This window comes from Balearica regulorum, chromosome 3 (genome assembly GCF_011004875.1).
Source record: "Balearica regulorum gibbericeps isolate bBalReg1 chromosome 3, bBalReg1.pri, whole genome shotgun sequence".
NCBI lineage: Eukaryota > Metazoa > Chordata > Aves > Gruiformes > Gruidae > Balearica > Balearica regulorum.
This window is the reverse complement of record NC_046186.1, coordinates 88269320-88287152: the sequence shown is the minus strand read 5'-3', so window position 1 is coordinate 88287152 and position 17833 is coordinate 88269320. Positions and strand designations below refer to the sequence as shown.

At 41.5% G+C, this 17833-nt stretch overlaps 2 protein-coding genes across 2 annotated transcripts in view; both read left to right on the top strand.

Annotated features, from left to right (window-relative positions):
- The window catches only part of LOC142601211 (protein ELYS-like), a 40887-nt gene extending 38470 nt beyond the window's left edge, over positions 1-2417 (top strand). Inside the window, 3 exon segments of the mRNA XM_075749999.1 lie at positions 20-153; positions 394-500; positions 1154-2417. Coding sequence (XP_075606114.1) covers positions 20-153; positions 394-500; positions 1154-1346 — 434 coding nt within the window. The 3' untranslated portion in view covers positions 1347-2417.
- Positions 2418-14853: 12436 nt separating this feature from the next.
- LOC142601053 (protein ELYS-like) overlaps positions 14854-17833 on the top strand; it is a 29491-nt gene continuing 26511 nt past the window's right edge. The window contains exons 1-2 of the mRNA XM_075748834.1: positions 14854-14980; positions 16208-16464. Coding sequence (XP_075604949.1) covers positions 14860-14980; positions 16208-16464 — 378 coding nt within the window. The 5' untranslated portion in view covers positions 14854-14859. The remainder of the gene's footprint in view (positions 14981-16207; positions 16465-17833) is intronic.

Sequence of the window (17833 nt, the reverse complement as noted above, 5' to 3'; positions counted from 1 at the left end):
CAATACATTGTCATTTTAGCTGGAAAAGCAGACCATCCTGTGCAGCTTAAGGATTTAGACCCAGACTTGTCTTCTCAATTTGTCTTTTCACCCCCTCTTTTGAGGTCAAGGAAGAAAAATGTATCTAGCATTTCCCGAATTGTGAAGGAACCAGTAAGTAAAAGCTCTAGTTGTCTCATGTTCTTGATTTTTTCGCTCTGTACTGCTTTTTCAATTCATACTTTGCAATGTCGTGCCTTTTTCCTTGAAAGTGTATCTAAAAAGAGAGCTTTCAATTAATCAGCTAAACAATTTATTTTTTCCTGTTCCTTAATGAAAATTAGCTGCAAAAAAAATCCATGTTGAATATATGTAAGTCAGGAATTAGCAAGTATTGTTTTGCCTTTAACTTAGGAGCTTCCAACTAAAGAGGAAGAGGATACCAAATCCATAGAGTCTGTGGAAAAGCAAAAATTGAAGAGAAGTAGAACAGCAAAATCAAAAGTGAAGAAAGCAAGCAAGTATGAAATTATTTTTGACCGCTTATTCGCATTCCTTTACTGTGGCAGTGATTCAGCTGTGGAGCCACCTAACGTCCTCTCCCTCGCTTGGCTGTGCAGTTCTGCTCTGGCTTTACGAGCCCGTCCAGCTGGCTGGTCTAACGGGCACCTTTTCCTCAACGAATGGTTTAGTTCTCTAATGGAAACAGAAGAGGGAGGGGATAGAACAGGGCAAGTGGACGCTACTCTTTGCAACGATGGCGTGCTCTTAAATTGTCTTATTCCACCATAGGACACCACACTCTTGCAAACTGTAGCTCCCTGGGTCAGACAAGGAGTAAAGAGAACTCCTCCTTTCTGGACGTGTTTTCCGGTTCCTTCTGCAAAACTGTTTGAGGGCATTTGCCTCGTAAAAGCTGGGGTGGGAGGCTGGCTCTGAAAGCTCATACGCATAGGGACGCATAGGGACCGAGAATGCTTGGGACAACATTCTGGTAAGGAGTGAAAGCAAAACAAAGCTTATTTATGTACCTCTTCTGCGTTGATCCTATCTACAAAGAAGCCAATAAATAATTCTTTGGCACCAATTATGTCATTCCACGATTTTTTATTTCCTCTACTAAAAAATACTGTTGGTCATAAAAAATCAATTTGATGCTGCTTTTTCTTTTCAGAACCACCAAAAAAGAAGGTTCTTGGTCACCTCCGCCAGTGGAAATAAAATTCATCTCTCCTTTTGCAAGTCCAGTGGATGGAACAAAAAGCAAACAGAAAGAGACCGCAGATGCGGCAGAGAGAACTCTACGAAAGAACAAAAAAAGACTGTCTAATTTTCCAAAGCCAGTTGTGCGCCGGAAGATGCTGTAACTGTTTTTTTAAGTTTATAATATACACCACTGTTTGTAAAGTCATCAAAATTGTGTGGATTATTAAAAAGAAAAAAATCATCTAATTTGGAAGAGATAATTTATATAAATTATTGTAAAATTTCATAAACAAATGGTCTTCAATAAGTAACTCCATATGGAGTGGATTTCCTCAGTCAATGCAGTTTTCTATTTTATATTAAGACTTCATACATTTATATAATATGTAAATACAGCTTATTTTAGGAATGTTAAATAAAAATGTATACTTCACAATATACTTACTGTCTGATAGCTTTTTGAGGGAATAGTGGGTTGAATGGCCTGTATAGCTCTGAAATTTTAATGTTGGTTCGCAAGAGTTGCTGACCCTCAAAAGTGAGGCCAAAAGCTTTTTAAGCTTTTTAAAAGTTTGCTTAGAATTCCTATGGCAAGTAAACATTTAAAACATACTAGTTTAAATTTTATGAATGAAGTTTGACCTTCTGGCAGAAATAATTGGGCTCACAATGCAAACTGGTAATTCCTTACATTCACGGTTAAGTTGTACTGTATTGAAGTCAGAATGTAAACAATTGTATTTTAAGCTGTGCAATATTTTTTTTTTTGTATTTGTCTTAAACTTTGGGAAAGCTGCTCCTTAGCTCATAAAACTAGATCACAACCTCAGATGTTTCACTATTTTTTACAATTTGTTGTCAGCAAAAAATGAACTGTATAGAGGATGTGATGCTTACCATAGCATATCAAATTTAAAGGGATATTACCCAGCTACTTTGAAATTTGAGCCAAAATTATTTTCATAAGCTGAAAAGGAATGCTACTACAATTGAAATAATTATTGTTTGTAAACATATTTTGCAGTATTTGAAGCCTACATATCACAGCACTGAAAATCTGATGGTAAAGCTAACATAATAGTCTGAAAAAGGTACAAAAATGTACGGAAATCTTAGTTACAAACCATATTTTTTAATAATTCTTTCATTAATAATCTTGGGTTGTGGAGTAAATGTCCCTATAAAGTTTCAATTTGTAAAAATAAATTCAAAAAACTATTCTTTTAAAAGCAGACATGGAAGTGCTATTTTGATGTGCAGTCTTTTAGACAATGGATTATTTTTATGTATGTTAATTTATATATGGATGCAACTTTGAAGACTACAGAATGGTGGAACCTGACATTAAACTTTTCAATTAGTAAAAACCGCTACAGTTACTCTAAGAAATAATTTATTGGTTAACTAATACATTGTACATAATGGATGAATGTATTATTAACGGACTAAGCTTGTAAAAGAAGTTTTTTCCGGGGCCGTGATTTTTCTGTCTCAGAACAGGTCATTCTAGAGAGGAGTTGCATGCACCGGGATATTTTTCTCCTTGGGAATATTCACGACTGAATGAAAGCTTAAAAAAATGCCAGATGTTGACAGTGTGAAAGTGGCAGCTTGAGTGAGACCTTTCAGTCAGGTTAGTAATTACTTACTCAGAATATTTTGTACTTGAACTAAAATAGAAATATGGTCAAAGAGGAAAGGGGGGGGGGGGGTGTGGAATTCTAGCAATATTTTTTTAATTCACGTTGTACAGAAATGCAGTGAATAGCTTGGAAAATGAGGTAAAAGATCAAACTTCCAAAACCAGAATAGAAAAAAAGGATGTCAAATCCGAATACATGTTTTGTGTAGTGCACAAAAGTATTTATAAGATACTCCCGTTCCTGATGAAATAGAATTGACGGATGAAGTGCTAGTGAAGATGGCTTAGTAGGGTTTTAACATACCTCTGTCATTTATACTTCCAGGATAATTTTTGGCATGAAAATCAATTACAACAAATGAAAACATGATATTAGCTAATATTATCAATAATTTATAATAAGTTTTAGCCTCTTTATTTTATAACCAGCTCAGCTGAATTATCCTCCTTTGGCAGTGCTTTGGAAGAAAAAAGCAAGCAATAGTAATAACAAGAAAATTGGCATGAGATTTAATAACTTCGTAAAGGTTGGTAATAGTCAAGTAATTTTTTACTTTAAAGGACTTTTAATCCAATTACATGTTAATATGTTTTCCTCCCTTTTTTTCAGTTACTTAGATTCAGTGCATAGTTCTTGGGTGCCAACCAGTTTCCCCAGGGAGCAGTTGAAAAAGTAGTGTAAGCATAATGTGTAACAAGGAATAGGATTTCAGAAAGTTGAAGGACATAGAAGGAAGCGGAAGCAAATCCAGACACTGGGAATTTTTATTTAGAGTCCCAGAAAAGGAAAAGCAGCTAGCTAACAATAGTGAGATGGCAGCTCAAGGATGGCTTTATAATGAAGTGGAGAAAGTGGATTTTACTTGGGTGTTTTTTTTGTGTAGGCTTGCTACAAGTATGTGAAGGATAGAGTGGAAAAGATTGTTTCAACAAGGGTGAGAAAGATCCAGTGCATGGGCAGTGCTTCTTAATGGTGAGGATGAGTTGGGAAGGAGACTGCCTTTTAAAAGATTAAAATGGCTTGGGGGTGCGAGGCTGAACAAGTTAGGAGTTTTAACAGAGCACTGCAGGTGTTTGCACATGTATCTGGGAGAAAGAGAATATTCCTGGTGCCAGAGAATGGCTTGAGGGGCCTGTGAAAGAAAGAGGGGTGATGCATTGTTGGGGCGGATGCGTGCAGAAAGCTCTAGGGTCACAGAGCAGCAATTATCTTGCAAGCAAGAGGAGAATTTCCCAGGTGCTGCTTGGTACAGTTCATCACTAAATAGAGCAATTCTGAAGTTTTTCTATAGAAAATTTAATTACTTGAAAGTTGTGTAGGTTTTTTTCCCCCCTAAAGAAAAGCTAGAATTTCTCAAGAGTGTTTTGATTCATCTGCTTTCATCTAATGTCAAGACGGCTGAAAGCTGAAGCTAAATTGTGCATCTGTGCCTTTGGGGCTGTAACCCCAGAGAAAATTCCACTGGAAGGTTGACTGCCTTGGGATAGTAGACCCTTGCCTTTCAGAAAGAATAAAAATAGGTGTAATGGCAGATTTTATTTCCAGGAAACACATAACAGGAGATATTAGTGAAAGGAGAATGAATATTAATAAGATTAAGGGCTGTTGTTAGAAGGGGTTTTGTCAAGAAGTGTTTCAGTAGAAACGGTTCCCCGAGTTACCTCAGGGGGTTAACACAAATATTCATGAGACTTTTTTTTCTTCAAATGTTTAGAAGCCAAGGCTGATGAAAGTATTAATTTCAGGTTATAACATAAAGGAGAACTAAAGCAAATCTATTTTACGTTTGATAGCCACTTGGTGCTTAAAGCATTAACTGATTCACATTGACTTATTTGATTTGCCTTAATATTTGTGCGTGCCCGGTGTGCAAATAAGGCTACAGATAACTAATTTAATCCCCCATCAGAACTTCCTCCATGGAAGACTACTCTCAGGGTTGTCAGCACAATAAATTTATTTGCTGCAATTTCATCAGTTCCCATGTAACTAATCACAAACAGCTTAGTTGTTGATTTCTGGTGGGGAAAAAACAAGCTACAGGCAGAAGCCGATCCAAAGTTTCTCAAGAGTTGTTGGGCAATACTTGTAACCTATTAGTCTAGGCCAGTCTGGAAATACTATGAAATAATAGGATTTCAAGTAATACGATAGCATTTGTTTCTTATTTTGTTTGTACTTTTGTCTTCTGTGCAAAACCTCCAGGTTTCCATTCCAGGAATGCTTTTTTCACCAAAGTAGTTAATGAGTCTCTTTGACATGCTTGGAGATAAATGTACTGTGGTTCCTTTTGAATTAAAGCTGTTCCTAAAATAAAATGCATTTTCCAATGCAGCGTGCTGTGTGGATGACCAATATGTGAGGTAGAGGGAAAAATGCAAGTTATGGTTACCGATGCGTCTGTTCAGGTCACTTACTGCTTTGCTGCGTTTCACCCAACATGGTTCAAGAGCAGGCTTATCCCACAGCAGTCGGTGTGGTGTGCGTTGCTGTTGAATTGGTTTACATCCAGGCTAAACCATGAATTACTAGTGAAGGACTGCTTGTATTTTAATACTACAATTGTAATTTTAATAGAGAGAGAGAAGGATGCAGGCAGTAGGGGCGTGATTTCTGTGAACACCAACAGCACAAGCATGTATGCCCGTAGGAATCCAGGGCACAGGAAAACCTTTACTTTCAATCGGACTTCTTGGTCTTAGTGGCTTCCTAAAGGACAAGAATGGCCTGCACACCTCAGCAGGATCCAGCAGTTACGCAGGCCAGGTAAGATTTTATTCAAAGAACCAACTAAAAAGCAGTTTTAGCTAATACACAGTTGCAGACTGGTCAGTTCATTTCTCTCCCATTACTAACATTCATGTAAGTCTAATACAAATGACTAGCATTTGTAATTTTACTGGTTTGAAGCGTTATCTAGATTTTTATCTACATTTCTGGCATTCTGGAACTCAGTATTATTTTCAAGCATGTTAGCAAATCTTGATTCCTGATTTAAACTATTAGTGGGGGGCATTCCTACCGGACAGCAGTACTTGTGTATGCATTTGCTTGCTCATCTATGAGGAGGATGCACTTGATCGTTTTTTAGAGAGATGCCTTTTGTGATCTTTGTGAAGGAGTGCTGGAGAACGCCTGGCAAGGTTATGATGCTACTATGCTGGTTAAATTGTGTTAAGTCCTGTTAGATGCATCATAAAATGAACTCATGGAAGTTTATGCAGACACAAAGTCCAGGGTGGCTCTGTTTTGCCTAAACCCACCGTTATTTGTTGCCACCTCCATGAGAAGGAGCAGATGAGAGCGTGTTGGGTGTCCTCACCCTGGGCTGCAGGGTCAGCCTTGCCAGCCCACATTTTTGGCACTCACACAATGCCCGCCGCTGCCACGCTCGGTGCGGGGATCGCCGAAGGCAGAGATGTCCTAAACCACTGCCTGCTTGCAGGTTGACTCTGTGTTTAAGATCCTCTCTGTCCCAAATATTACAAGCGGTCTTTGAAAATATCTCACTGGTGTTCAGAAATAACCTATGGTCACTGTTTCTCTGTGGTAGCTGCTGCTCGCGCCTGAGCGCTGTACAGAACTGCCAGGCTCAGAGGAACAAGCAGCCCTTGCAGCGAGCAAGCTCATACAGCATGGGGCAGCCTGTGGCACCTCCCTGACCCTGCACAAGGGAACACCACAGTGGGGCAGCTGCAAAGATGTGACCCCAGAGAGACTCGTGGCCCAAATCCTGCTGTCCTTGCTGTGTGTGCCCCTGGCCAGGCAGAGGCGTGCCAGGTGACCGTGATGCTGCTGCTGGCGTATGGCCCTGCCATCTCAGAGCAGCCGTGCCAGCGGAGACGGCTGCTCACAGCTCTGCTCTGGGAAACGGGCCTTGCCTCATATCATAGCTCCCCCAGTGTTTCCCCTTGCTAGACTGATACCAGAACTACAGGTTTTGTTGAAGTCTGCTGTCAACAGAGGTGGAGAGGTGTCTGCAGAGCAGCTTGCAGAGGACAGCCCTGGGCTGGGGCTGCCTGAGGAGGAGGAGGCTCTGGCTGGCCTGGATGTGCATTGCCCATCTCTGCAGCACAACCGAGCTCAGCTCCCCACGACTGCTGGCGTAGGCAGCTCCGAAAGCTGCTCAGCCCTGGCAGGCAGGGCCAGTCCTGGGCCCCTCTGGGAGGTGAACGGGAGGGAGACGTCGTCTTTGCAGCCTGGGGAGGTTGGGAGCCGGGGGTGATTCCATACTCCCTTTCTGTGGGCGCAGGGGTTGAGCGGTATTGCCTGTTGCTTAATCCTGAGGGGTGGTAGGTCATTTGTTTTAGGCACACCTTTGCTGTTCTCCTATTTAAAGCAATTCTCTGTATATAAGCTGTTCCAATACTGGTAACTATCACAACCTGTTTCCTCTCTGTGTTTCTGCAGAGCATGGTTTTCTGTATCTTAATAACATCTGAGCAATTGATTTGGTAATTTTTCCTGCTGTTGATACCACATTTTAACAGATTTTTCTCAATGAAGCAATCACTAAACAGTCTAATAATCTGGTGGACTTGGCAGGGAACAAAAGGCAAAAATCCTCCGGATCTGAAAGAGACAGATTGAAGGAAGGAACACGTGTAAATCTAAGTCTAACCACATTAGGAAATTTCATCAGGTATCTTTTTGTGGGGTTTGTTTTTTTTTTTTTAAGTCCTGTCCTGTGAAGTAAAAAAATAAATTTCTGTCTATGAAAATAACCTTCCTTCCGTTCAGGATTCCTTGCTGTGTGGCTGATAAAGTTACTTAAATGAATAAAGCCCGAGATGTACGTAAGCAACAAATATACTGAAGCACTTCTGTTTTCAGAAAAGAAATGTGGCTGGCACAAGGTCTATATGTCTCTACATTAGAGATATAAAACCCAATTCTTCCAAAAGAGTTTTCTGCATATTTGTAAAAATTTATCTAAATATAGATAAGTGTAGCTATAAAACTCATAAGCACTTGTTTTATATACAAGCAAGGTTCTTTACATAGAACTGTGCAGTATTATGAAACTACTATTTTTTTCCGCTGAATTCCGAGATTATTGTTTGCGCTGTGCACCAGGTGTTACATTCCTGAATCAGTTGAAACCCCCATAGGTGGTTCTTTGTCTCAGGTGAATTAACTGTATACTCCAGCATCTCTGAAGTGGTCTTTTTTCTTAAGGAAAGTACTATCAAATGAAAGACGGAGGAATACAAATAGAGACTGCATACGTGAAAACATTGACTGCAAATGCTGATAGTCTTAAAACAGCTTACCTGAGTTTCTTCAAATGCTAACTTCTACAATTCATCAGAAATGTTTTGAACAAATTTAAGGACAGATTCTTCAATTATTACTTGTACAAATACCATCAAAGTGTTTTTGAGAGTTTTTTTGCATTGATGCTAGCGTAAGCCAGAGTTAGCATGATTCGAGCACCTTTAATATTAATTTTTGCAAAAAGCCCCTGTATCTTCTTTCTGTCTGTCTTGTAAAAATGTTCAAAAGAGTTCATTTATAGCCAGATTGCTACGACACTAGGATTCTCCTTTTATGTTTAAGGACTTCATGGTCTCTTTTGCCGAGCTAATCCTTATCTGATTTTTGGCAGTGTTTAAAACTACTTAAAAAAACCTCCTTCAAAATCTAACGTCAGTTAATCCTTTTCATATGCTTACAGATTGCAGCCATGAATTCAGCAGACATCTGTTACGAAGCAACTCTGTCAACTTTACAGTGTACTGAAAGGTACACTTTTGTAACTTTTCCCTCTGGTCTTGGTGGAAATTGCAGTCAGGTGCTGGGCAAAATGACAAAAGACACCAGTTCAAAGTGATTGACAGCTCAGGATGAAGAAAGATTGAATCTGTCAATAAGCAAGGACAGCACATGAAGAGCTTATTCTGTATTCTTGTTAATGGACAGCATATATTTTTACAACTAAGTTGTATGACAGAGGTAACGATTTTTCCTGATAATTCTGTGTCTGTCTTGTATGTGTGACTTAATTCAGCTTTTCCCTCCCCTTTCTCTCCCAGTAATGCAGCACCTATAAAACTACGCTGTACTTTGGGGTCCTGCAGACCAAGCACGGTTGAAACGTAGAACATACAGATGATCCCTGCTGCCAGGCGTTTGTCGTCTCTGCTTCCCGATCTCAGATCCCAGCGACAGTGCCACACAGAGCTATTCCTTCCTGCCCAGGAGCAGCTTGCCTCCCGGCCACTTTCCCAGTCCGTTGGCTCCTTCTGGAGAAGAAGGTTCCCTCTCTCCTTCCTTTTGCTCTCCTCCCGCCCTTTCTGGGGCTCAGGACTGAAAACCGTTCTCTTTGCAGTCCTTTCAGTCAGGCTTTCGCTGGGACTCCAGCGCCAATTCCTTCTTATTCCAGCTCCCATAAAAAGGTCAGACATGCACACGTCTGTCACCCCAAAGCAGTTTGTGGCTCGGTAACCTTGTAGGCACAGCAGCCTGGCTGTTAGCAGGCATCAGGAGCAGAAGATTTAATGTTTCCAGCACCAGCCCAGTCCTGCAAAGAGCTGAATTGCTTTCACGTGTCAATGAACGCAGACCAAAAAACTCCCCGCACCTGAGCCAGCTCCATGCAGGGGCAGCTGGAGTTGTCCCTGCAGGGGATTTGTCTACCTAGCTGGTATACCCACACTCAGAGTGGATGAGGTCTGGTTTTGAAGTATCCCATCCCACTTTGCCCCACATCCCAGAGGCACAGCAGCTATGGCTACGTTGCTGCAAGTTATGGTTAGCTGGAGAAGAGAAGGATTTTCCTGGGCTGGCAGGGGCAACACCAAACGAGGCTGTGATTGCTGGTAGTGGTACAAGAGAGGGCATCAGATACTTCCACCTGAGGAGCAAAGTGGCCATGAGGTTTTTTCACTCATGAAGTTCCAGAGCTCCATGGGATATTTCTGAACAAAAAAAGTCAAGTCATGTTTGACAGGAAATCTTGCTATTTGTTGGGATTGTCTGGGTAACAGCTTCTTTTCTGTCTTTGATGTATTTTCATATTTAAAAGGAACAAAGCAGTGGTAAAGGCAACATGAGGAACATGAGGAACAAAGCAGTGGTAAAGGCAAGTCCCAGCAAGAAGCTTGTAAGAGAACTGAAGGCTGAAAATAACAAACTGCTGTCCAGACTGGCTGGGCTCGGGAGCACAGGGCGACCAATAGCCAATGAAACATGTACGTATTTCAGCATAAATATAGCTACAAATAGCATTGTAGCACTTCCTAAAGCATTATCAGGAGGCATTTTTGGTAATCTGTAACAATGAAGAAATATGGTGGGAATGCAGCTGAGGTAGGTTCACAGGTGAATTTCTTACAAAGTGGGTGGCAGAGAACATTTTGAACAATCTCTGAAGCAAGCCTTTTTGTTACCCCATTTGTGTATGGCAATATGCACCTGAACATAAGACTTCCACTTGGATTTCTCATTACTGTAGCATTTCCTATCAGAGGTAATCCAGGCATTTTATGGATATTAACCCCAGTGTGCCAATTTCAAGTATTTCAAAATACTTGGGAGGGAGAGAGGAGACATGAATTGACCCTGCTCAGCCCAGACACGTGCAGGAGCACATGCCTTGCTGTGCCACCCCAGCCCGGTCTGGATCAGGACTCCATCTGACCCTGAGATGAGGCACGTGAGAAACAAAACTACCAGGATCCCTGTCCTGGCTGGGCACTCCCCGCAGTTGGGTGCTCTCCCCTTACTGCCTGTGGGCCAGCCCGTGCTCTGCTTTATTAAGGCAGCCCACCAGCACTGCCGTGGTTCTGCCTGTCGATATGGGAGTAGTAGTTAATAGGCTGTGACTTGGGATTTTTTCCAAAGGCTTTTTTTTTTTCTCCCCAGATATACTGCTTTTAAAAACTTAGAAAAAACCCCAACAACTGCTTTTGAGACATTGTCCCTATACTCATCTGCAGCGCTGGCATGGGCACATCCAGTTGGTCAGAGTCAGTTCCCTTATCAAGTGTTAAAGTTTTGCTCACGGTAAATGCCCAAAACAAGCATAAATGAGGATATTGCAGGCAGGAGTGAAAAATGTTTCAACTTTGAAAGTAAGGAATGCTATAACAAGACAAGAATGGGCAATCATCAGAGCTGAAGAAAGAGATGGAAGTGTTTGGAGTTGGCAAGTATTTGTGAATTCCTTTAATGAGGATTCGCCTGGGTTGGTTCCTGAGCGTGCTCTGGGCACAGTATTTTATTGGTCAGCTTCTGGTTAGAAGAGGACGAGGAAGACTGCAGCTTTTCTTTCCAGTTCAGTATGCTGGCAGCAGTAACAAATATCCCGGCTGCTCAGCAGCAGGGTGGGTTTATGTCCCTGGCCAGACCGCCTCCCACTGTGTGCCTCCCTTGCTGCTGGTCCTCATCTGTCATGGGGTTTGCTATTTTACACGTCGATAGCCTGGTTAAAGCTGTTCAGAAGAGGTACAGGTTTTGCTGGCTGCGAACGAGCAGCAGATCCAGAGCATGCAGGTGAGTGCATGACGAGTGCTCTGGGACAGAAGGGGTCTGATGGTGACTCAGTTAATAAATCATTCAAGGCACACCTTCACTGAAAACCCATATGCTGCTCCCCTTCCAGTTCTCTTCATGAACCTTTTCTTTGCTTCAACGTGGAGAACGGCCAAACGGAAGCGACGGGAAATTCGCTATCTGCGTAGAGCAGCAATCGCAGGAGGAGGGCTGGGTTTAATGGGGAGAGCATGGCTGTTCAGGAATCCAGTGCGTTTTGTGGGAGTCTCTTGGTTTTTGCATGAAGCGTGCATCAGGCAGCAAAGTTGCTGACTTAAACAAAAGTGCATGATTTCTTCCTTAATAAACCATAAGTTTCTTGGAGCTTCTGCCAATAGAAAGAAGCGTGGTGTCAGTCTTTCAGGTCTAATCATTTCTTCCTAATCATGTTTGGTAAAATTCTGGGAAAAGTAGGGACTTAATTGTGTCGGGAATGCTGAGCCCCGTTTGGAGTGTATGGCTAAATGTGGTAGTTGAAGCGCCTTCTTTGACCCATCAGTCTGGATGGGTCGGTCTTGGCTGGCAGCTGTCACTTGCGTTTGGGCACACAGTGCTGTGTCCTGTTCTGCTGAGGACAGCTCCTCATCCTCTTACAGCATCAACTCGTTTTCCTGCAGTGATTTGCCTGGTGTTTGCTTTTTTTAAGACAGCAAAATGAACTTCATCAGGCTTCTATTAATTTTGTGTCTTCTACCTCGTAAGCTGTTGGATATAGTTTTAGAGAAATAATGGTGGCAAGCCTTTGCTTGTGTAGTATTCTTTTACTTGTGTGGTGGAGAGAATACTTAAACTGGTAGGAAAGAGTCACCAAAAACCTGGGCCAGTTGCATGTGTTGCAAATGTTTTTGCAGTTCAGCTTGTCAGGCTGCTGTTTGTAAAAGTATGTTTCAGAGTTAGATATTCAAAAGCCACCTGGACGTGTTCCTGGGCAGCCTGTTCTAGGTGACCCTGCTTGAGCAGGGGGGGTTGGACCAGATGACCTCCGGTGATTCTCTTCATTGTGATTCTGTGGTTCTGGAATTAGTGCTGGGAGGGTCAAGCGGTGTGCTGGGACACAGCTGTGGTGTGCTGGAAGTGTCTGGTTACCTACTGTCTCCCTCCTCTAGGAAGACTGCGTGTGTGTGTGCTGCACAGAGACACTTAGCACCTACGACTGTCTGTCTTTCCAGGTACGCCAAGCAAGGTAAAAAAGAGCATAATTTCAGAACTGACTTTAGGAACTGCTGCTAGCTTAGCCACATTAGGCAGGGACTGTAACTCTTGAATGAAAGTATAGTTGTGTTAGAGAATAGACCACAGGGGGTAGCTGGGTAAACTGACTTTAGTGTCAAAATCTGATGCATTTCGGCTTTGTTTGTTTTTTCATTTAAAGGGAAATCAAAGCTACGATCAGCATCAGAGGCAGGATCTTAGCTGTTGGGGGTTGTTGGGATGGAGAGCTGAAATCCATTCTTTCTTTTCCTCACCTTCTGCTGTAGATTTGTGCTTCTCGGAGAGCTTGTGAAGCATCTGCACAAACTCTGCAAGACAATCTGTAGGCTGCACTTGAGTGAAATAGGCCTGATTGATTGTAGAATTCTGATACAGACCATCTCTGTTATGCTAGTGGCTTTTAAGACTAAAACTTAGGTTTTGGATTAAATGTAGGGTTTTTGCCTAAAACATCAGAGGAGGTTTTCTGCCTGAGTGGGAAAGAAATGACACAGTGGTACTCATTAAATCACCTGCTAACTCATCCAATAAATCCTCTTTTTGCAGGAGTCAAATCTGGCAAGGTGGAAATTAACTGAACCTGACTACTAAGGTGCAGAAAGTGTCTTTTCCATCTACTGCTCCTCCAGTGCTTGTGAGTTGCTTCCTGTTTTTCTGGGGAAAATGTCATTAAACCAGTCATTAGTAATAATTCCAAAAATTCTGTAATTGTCATCTTTAGCTGTTATTCAGGAAAGCGGATGCTGTTTTTTCTCAAAAGAACTTTGTTTTCCTTCCATTTCTTCTTGTTTGGCTTCTTCCCACTCTTTGTCCTGTTTCCTTAGAAATGTGATCTGAGTAGTGCCACACAAAGTTGTCCATTCCCTGATCACCACGTAACGCTTTCCTGACATCCCTTTAGCTTCCACATCTGGCTGAATGGAAGGATAATGCCTGCTAGCTGCAGCCTTTCTCAGTGAGACAGTGAGTCTCTAGGTGGAAGAGGGAGCAAAAAGTTGGCTGACTGCATCTTGGGTGGTGTCCGGTCTAAAAGCAAAGGGGGTTTTAGCGCTCCTTGCAAACTGTGTAGTTTCGCACATGTACAAGCTAGCGTAATGGCTTAATGCCCCAAAATGGAGACGAGCAAATTCCCTCTCCTCCTTCCCAAGGCGTTGTCTTGCCTCCTTCCTTGTGCCAACTTTAATGCTTGCTAGTTCTCTCTGCAAGCCAGTTGAACTCTCTAACCTGTTGGAAGACTGTCTGCTCTTCTGGGTTAGTTTCCTGCCTGCTTAGGGAGTTAATTTGGCTCGTAAAGCACTCTAAAAAGCATTCAGGCCAGTGCAAGGTAAGCCAGAGGAATACCGTAGTAGAACAAGGGAGCAGATGGAGAGATGGGAGGCGGCAGCAAGGCCTCTCGTTTGGTGGCAGTGAAGTCAACATGTTTTATGAAACCATATCTTCAGCTGTGACTGACCGTATTTTCAGCTTTTTCTTCAGTAAGCCTATAACATTGTTGGCCTTTGAAACTGATTTTCATGTACTACCATCAGTCAAAACTGACATCCTGGAACTCTGACTTGGCTGTATGTGATTCTGCTTGAACATGTAATTTCTCGATTTTTTTTTTTTTTTTTAAAACTTTATTTTTTTCCCCTGGAGCTTTTTCATCCAGAAGTCTGTCATCAGTCTATGACTTGTGGCACGTTCCTTTCTTTGGAAATAGTTCATGATGTTTGGAAGTCGTAAGTACCCAGGGTGAAGAAGAATGGTAATGTTGGCAACTTGTACGCAGACCCCTTTGGCATGGGACACAGCTGGGAGCTTGGATTCTGGTCTAGTCCTGAACGTGGAGTAAGCCTGTGGCATTTTACACTAATCTGGTTTCTAAGAGACAGAAATAGGAACGTGATTGTAGTTGTTGTTTTCAAAGAGAGCAGAAATGCCGTTAGTGTTGGATCTCTCTCCCAAAGGAGAGGCTGCGTGCCTTTAACCTATCTCTAACTAACTGTTTTCCCAGTGTTTGATTTCTCAGTAATCCTTGGTTCAACTTAGCAGAGTGATGCAAGTAAAGCATCCCAATAACCAGGTCACTATATATATGGTTTGTAATTTATTATGGATTATTAAATAGGTTATTAGTGCACGCTGGAAGAAACAACGATAAAACTTTATTTGCAAGAGAATGTGTATGGTAGAGTTAATGCGGTAGGCTTTGTGTGCACATGCTGATGCAACTTCTGTCAACCGCAAAAATATTTATGGCTGACACAAGTCTATTTTTGCATTTCTTTCTTTATAGTGAAGAATGCAAGACCTAACTGCTCAGGTAAAGAGTGGTCTACTGCGGTTTCCAGAGGCGACACTTCAGGCAGTTGAGGAAGATGAGATAAACCTAGATTCTGTGCTGTGCGGGAAGTTTTATAGAGGTGAGCATTTTCCTTTAAATATGTTCTTTATACCAAGTTATTCTTGCCTGGAGGTTGCCTGAAGCATAGGGTCATAGTATGAACTGTGTCAGGTTGGTGCTGTTAAGATGCATCAGATTGCGAGAGAACAAAATGGATGTTTTAAGGGTTAAAAATGCCAATATTAAAACATTAGTATAGTTAGATGTTGAAATTACTGCAACCTGCACCAATCTGGTGCTCTTAGAATAATTTACTTAAACATACTGAGTCAGTGAGCCCTCCTCACTTTTTAATTCAACAAAAGGCAGTTTTTGAAAAAGTAATAGTGCTGTTTGGGGCCGTATTTATTTGCACCAGCTCAAGCCCTATGACTGTCATAACAGGGCATGCAGAAGTAGTTCTTCTACAGTGTTACAGAGGCAAACACCCCTGGTTTTTGTTTTCTAAGCCTGAATAAAAAGAGAAGGAAGAGGGCAATGCTGTTAAGTGCTGCAGCCATGTTTCCAAGGTATTTAATAGGATGCAGATGAGTGCCCGGAGAGAGCTGCTGAAAGTGGCTAAGCAGATTAGGTAGTTGGCTTTCTAGGTGATCTGAAAGTAGAGCTGAGGGCCGCTCTGGATGACTAGGCTTCTGTTATGACCAGGTAGACTCTATCTTCTGGACTGTACATGCCGTAATTGAGTTAAGGCTTCCTCTGAGCTTGAAGTAGTTCAGTGAAACAAAATGTGTTAAACTCTTTCTGTGATCAACACATGTAAAAGGTTAAATTTACTCATGCAATGCCCATTTTAAGGTAACTTCTTGCTGAAGTCCAAATCCCTCCCCAGAGTAGGCATGTGTCAAGTAAAATCGATAAACTAGAAATGAATTGATTTAGATTTCTTGTATCTGAAGTATGCTTTAGGACTTGTGTTCCTGTATGTATTTGGATGATTTCCAGCAAACCTAAGCCAAATGTGGTATAAAGACTATAGATCAGCGTATTGTAATCTTTATCGCAAACAATGAAAATTCTTCAGTGCAGGAATGACAAGTACAAATGCAAAACAATGAGATTGTCAATGTTAAGATGTATTGCTTGAGGATTTCAGCGAGTGATTTTAAATAACTGACCAGAATTAGGTAAGTTGGCCTTCCTCTGTTAGGTGCTTGTATTGAAGGGAAGGGGCAGCGACTGTGACTTTGCAGTTGTTTTCCACCTTCTATTGGATATTGGCTTTAGTTGGCTTTCTTTTCTCTTACAGGGAGAAATGGGCTAGCATGGTTGGCGTGTGGCCCTCAACTTGAGGTGGTGAACTCTGTGACAGGAGAGCGGCGCTCTGCGTACCGTTTCCGTGGGGTAAAAAAAGAACAGCCTCCCATTGTTCGTGTGGTAAAAGAGTTTTCCTGGCAGAAGAGGACTGGCCTGCTGGTTGGGTTGGAAGAAGCAGAGGGAAGTGTTCTCTGTCTGTATGACCTTGGAATATCAAGAGTGGTTAAAGCTGTTGTTCTTCCAGGAAGGGTATGTATTTTTTCATCGGAAAAACAAAGCTTTTATGTTGTTAGGTCCTGCATAATCCTGTTTCAGGAAACGGTTTGGAGCGCCTCTTTGTAGGAGGTATTTTTTCCTATATTGCATTAACAAACTGTCACTTTAGCGTATCCAGTCAAGAGAGCCTCGGTGTAACATCTTGGGCTTAACGGTGTCATAATCTTTTGAGTTTACTGATAGTAAAACAAGTTTCCTGTTGTTATGGTAGAGCCCATAGTTACCTCATTCGCCGGTTCCACAAAAAGGCATTGAAATGTACCTTTTTTTGGCCAGAGTGAGAAACAAAAAAACCCCTCCACCCCACTCCTTGAAGTGTCTGTAACATATTTTTCCGAAATGTTTAATTCCTGTCAGAAATACTGCCTTTGAAATATCCCAAACGTCCATAGTTGTGCTGTAAATGACTTAGACACATTGCCATGAATCTCAGACTAGGAAGCAGGTGACTTTAGAGCAGAACCCATTTTTATCTTGGCTTAGGATAGGAAAAAAAGAGCCTTTAGTGATTTCCCCAGCAGACTGTTGAAAGGTTGACTTTCAATCTGCAGTCCCTGAATCTCTGCTTATGGAATATTGTGTTTGTGTAGATGGCATGCACTGGTGTAATGTTACTAAGTGCTTCTATCTTCTATAACCCATAAACTCAAGTGATGTAATGTCCCCTAGTCTCATTATCTTAATGTAAACAAGAATCAGTGCAAGTTAATAGAACATCCAGATTGACTATTTTGTTGTTACCATCTTAGAATCTGCAACAAATAACTACTTGTTTCTTACTCAGCTTTCCATAATGTGATTTGGTTTGACTTGCCAGAATACAGGTGGAGTTGTGTTTGTTTGTCATGCTACAGTGTGAGTACTAGTAGTAAGCATTTGTATTGTGGTAATTGCTCAAGATGTGAGTCATAGACTGTATCACAGCGCTGACAGGCTGTGAGCAGTGGGAGAACTGGATTTAGTTTTGTCTTTCTTACTTAAGGCCCTTAAATGTGATAAAGTTTCTTGCACGTAACTGGTTTTCTGTGATTTCCTAGAATTAATTATTTCTAAGTAGGGAATGGAAATTGGTAAGCTATAATAATAGAATGCACCATTTAAGTTGAAGTTAATTCAGTTAAATAAGTGTAGGAAATCTAGTAAGTGGAAGGCACGAACAGATTCTTGGACAGGGTTTTGTCTGGGGTTTTTTTATTTTTTCTTCTTGATGTAATGGGAAGTGATGCTCTGTTTTTAAGTCTTATGATCCTGTCTTTACTTTCTTGTTTCTGATGTACTAATCCTGGCTTCACTTTTGAATGATTTCTATTTAACTTGTCAAACAGCTTCAATACTCTCTTGT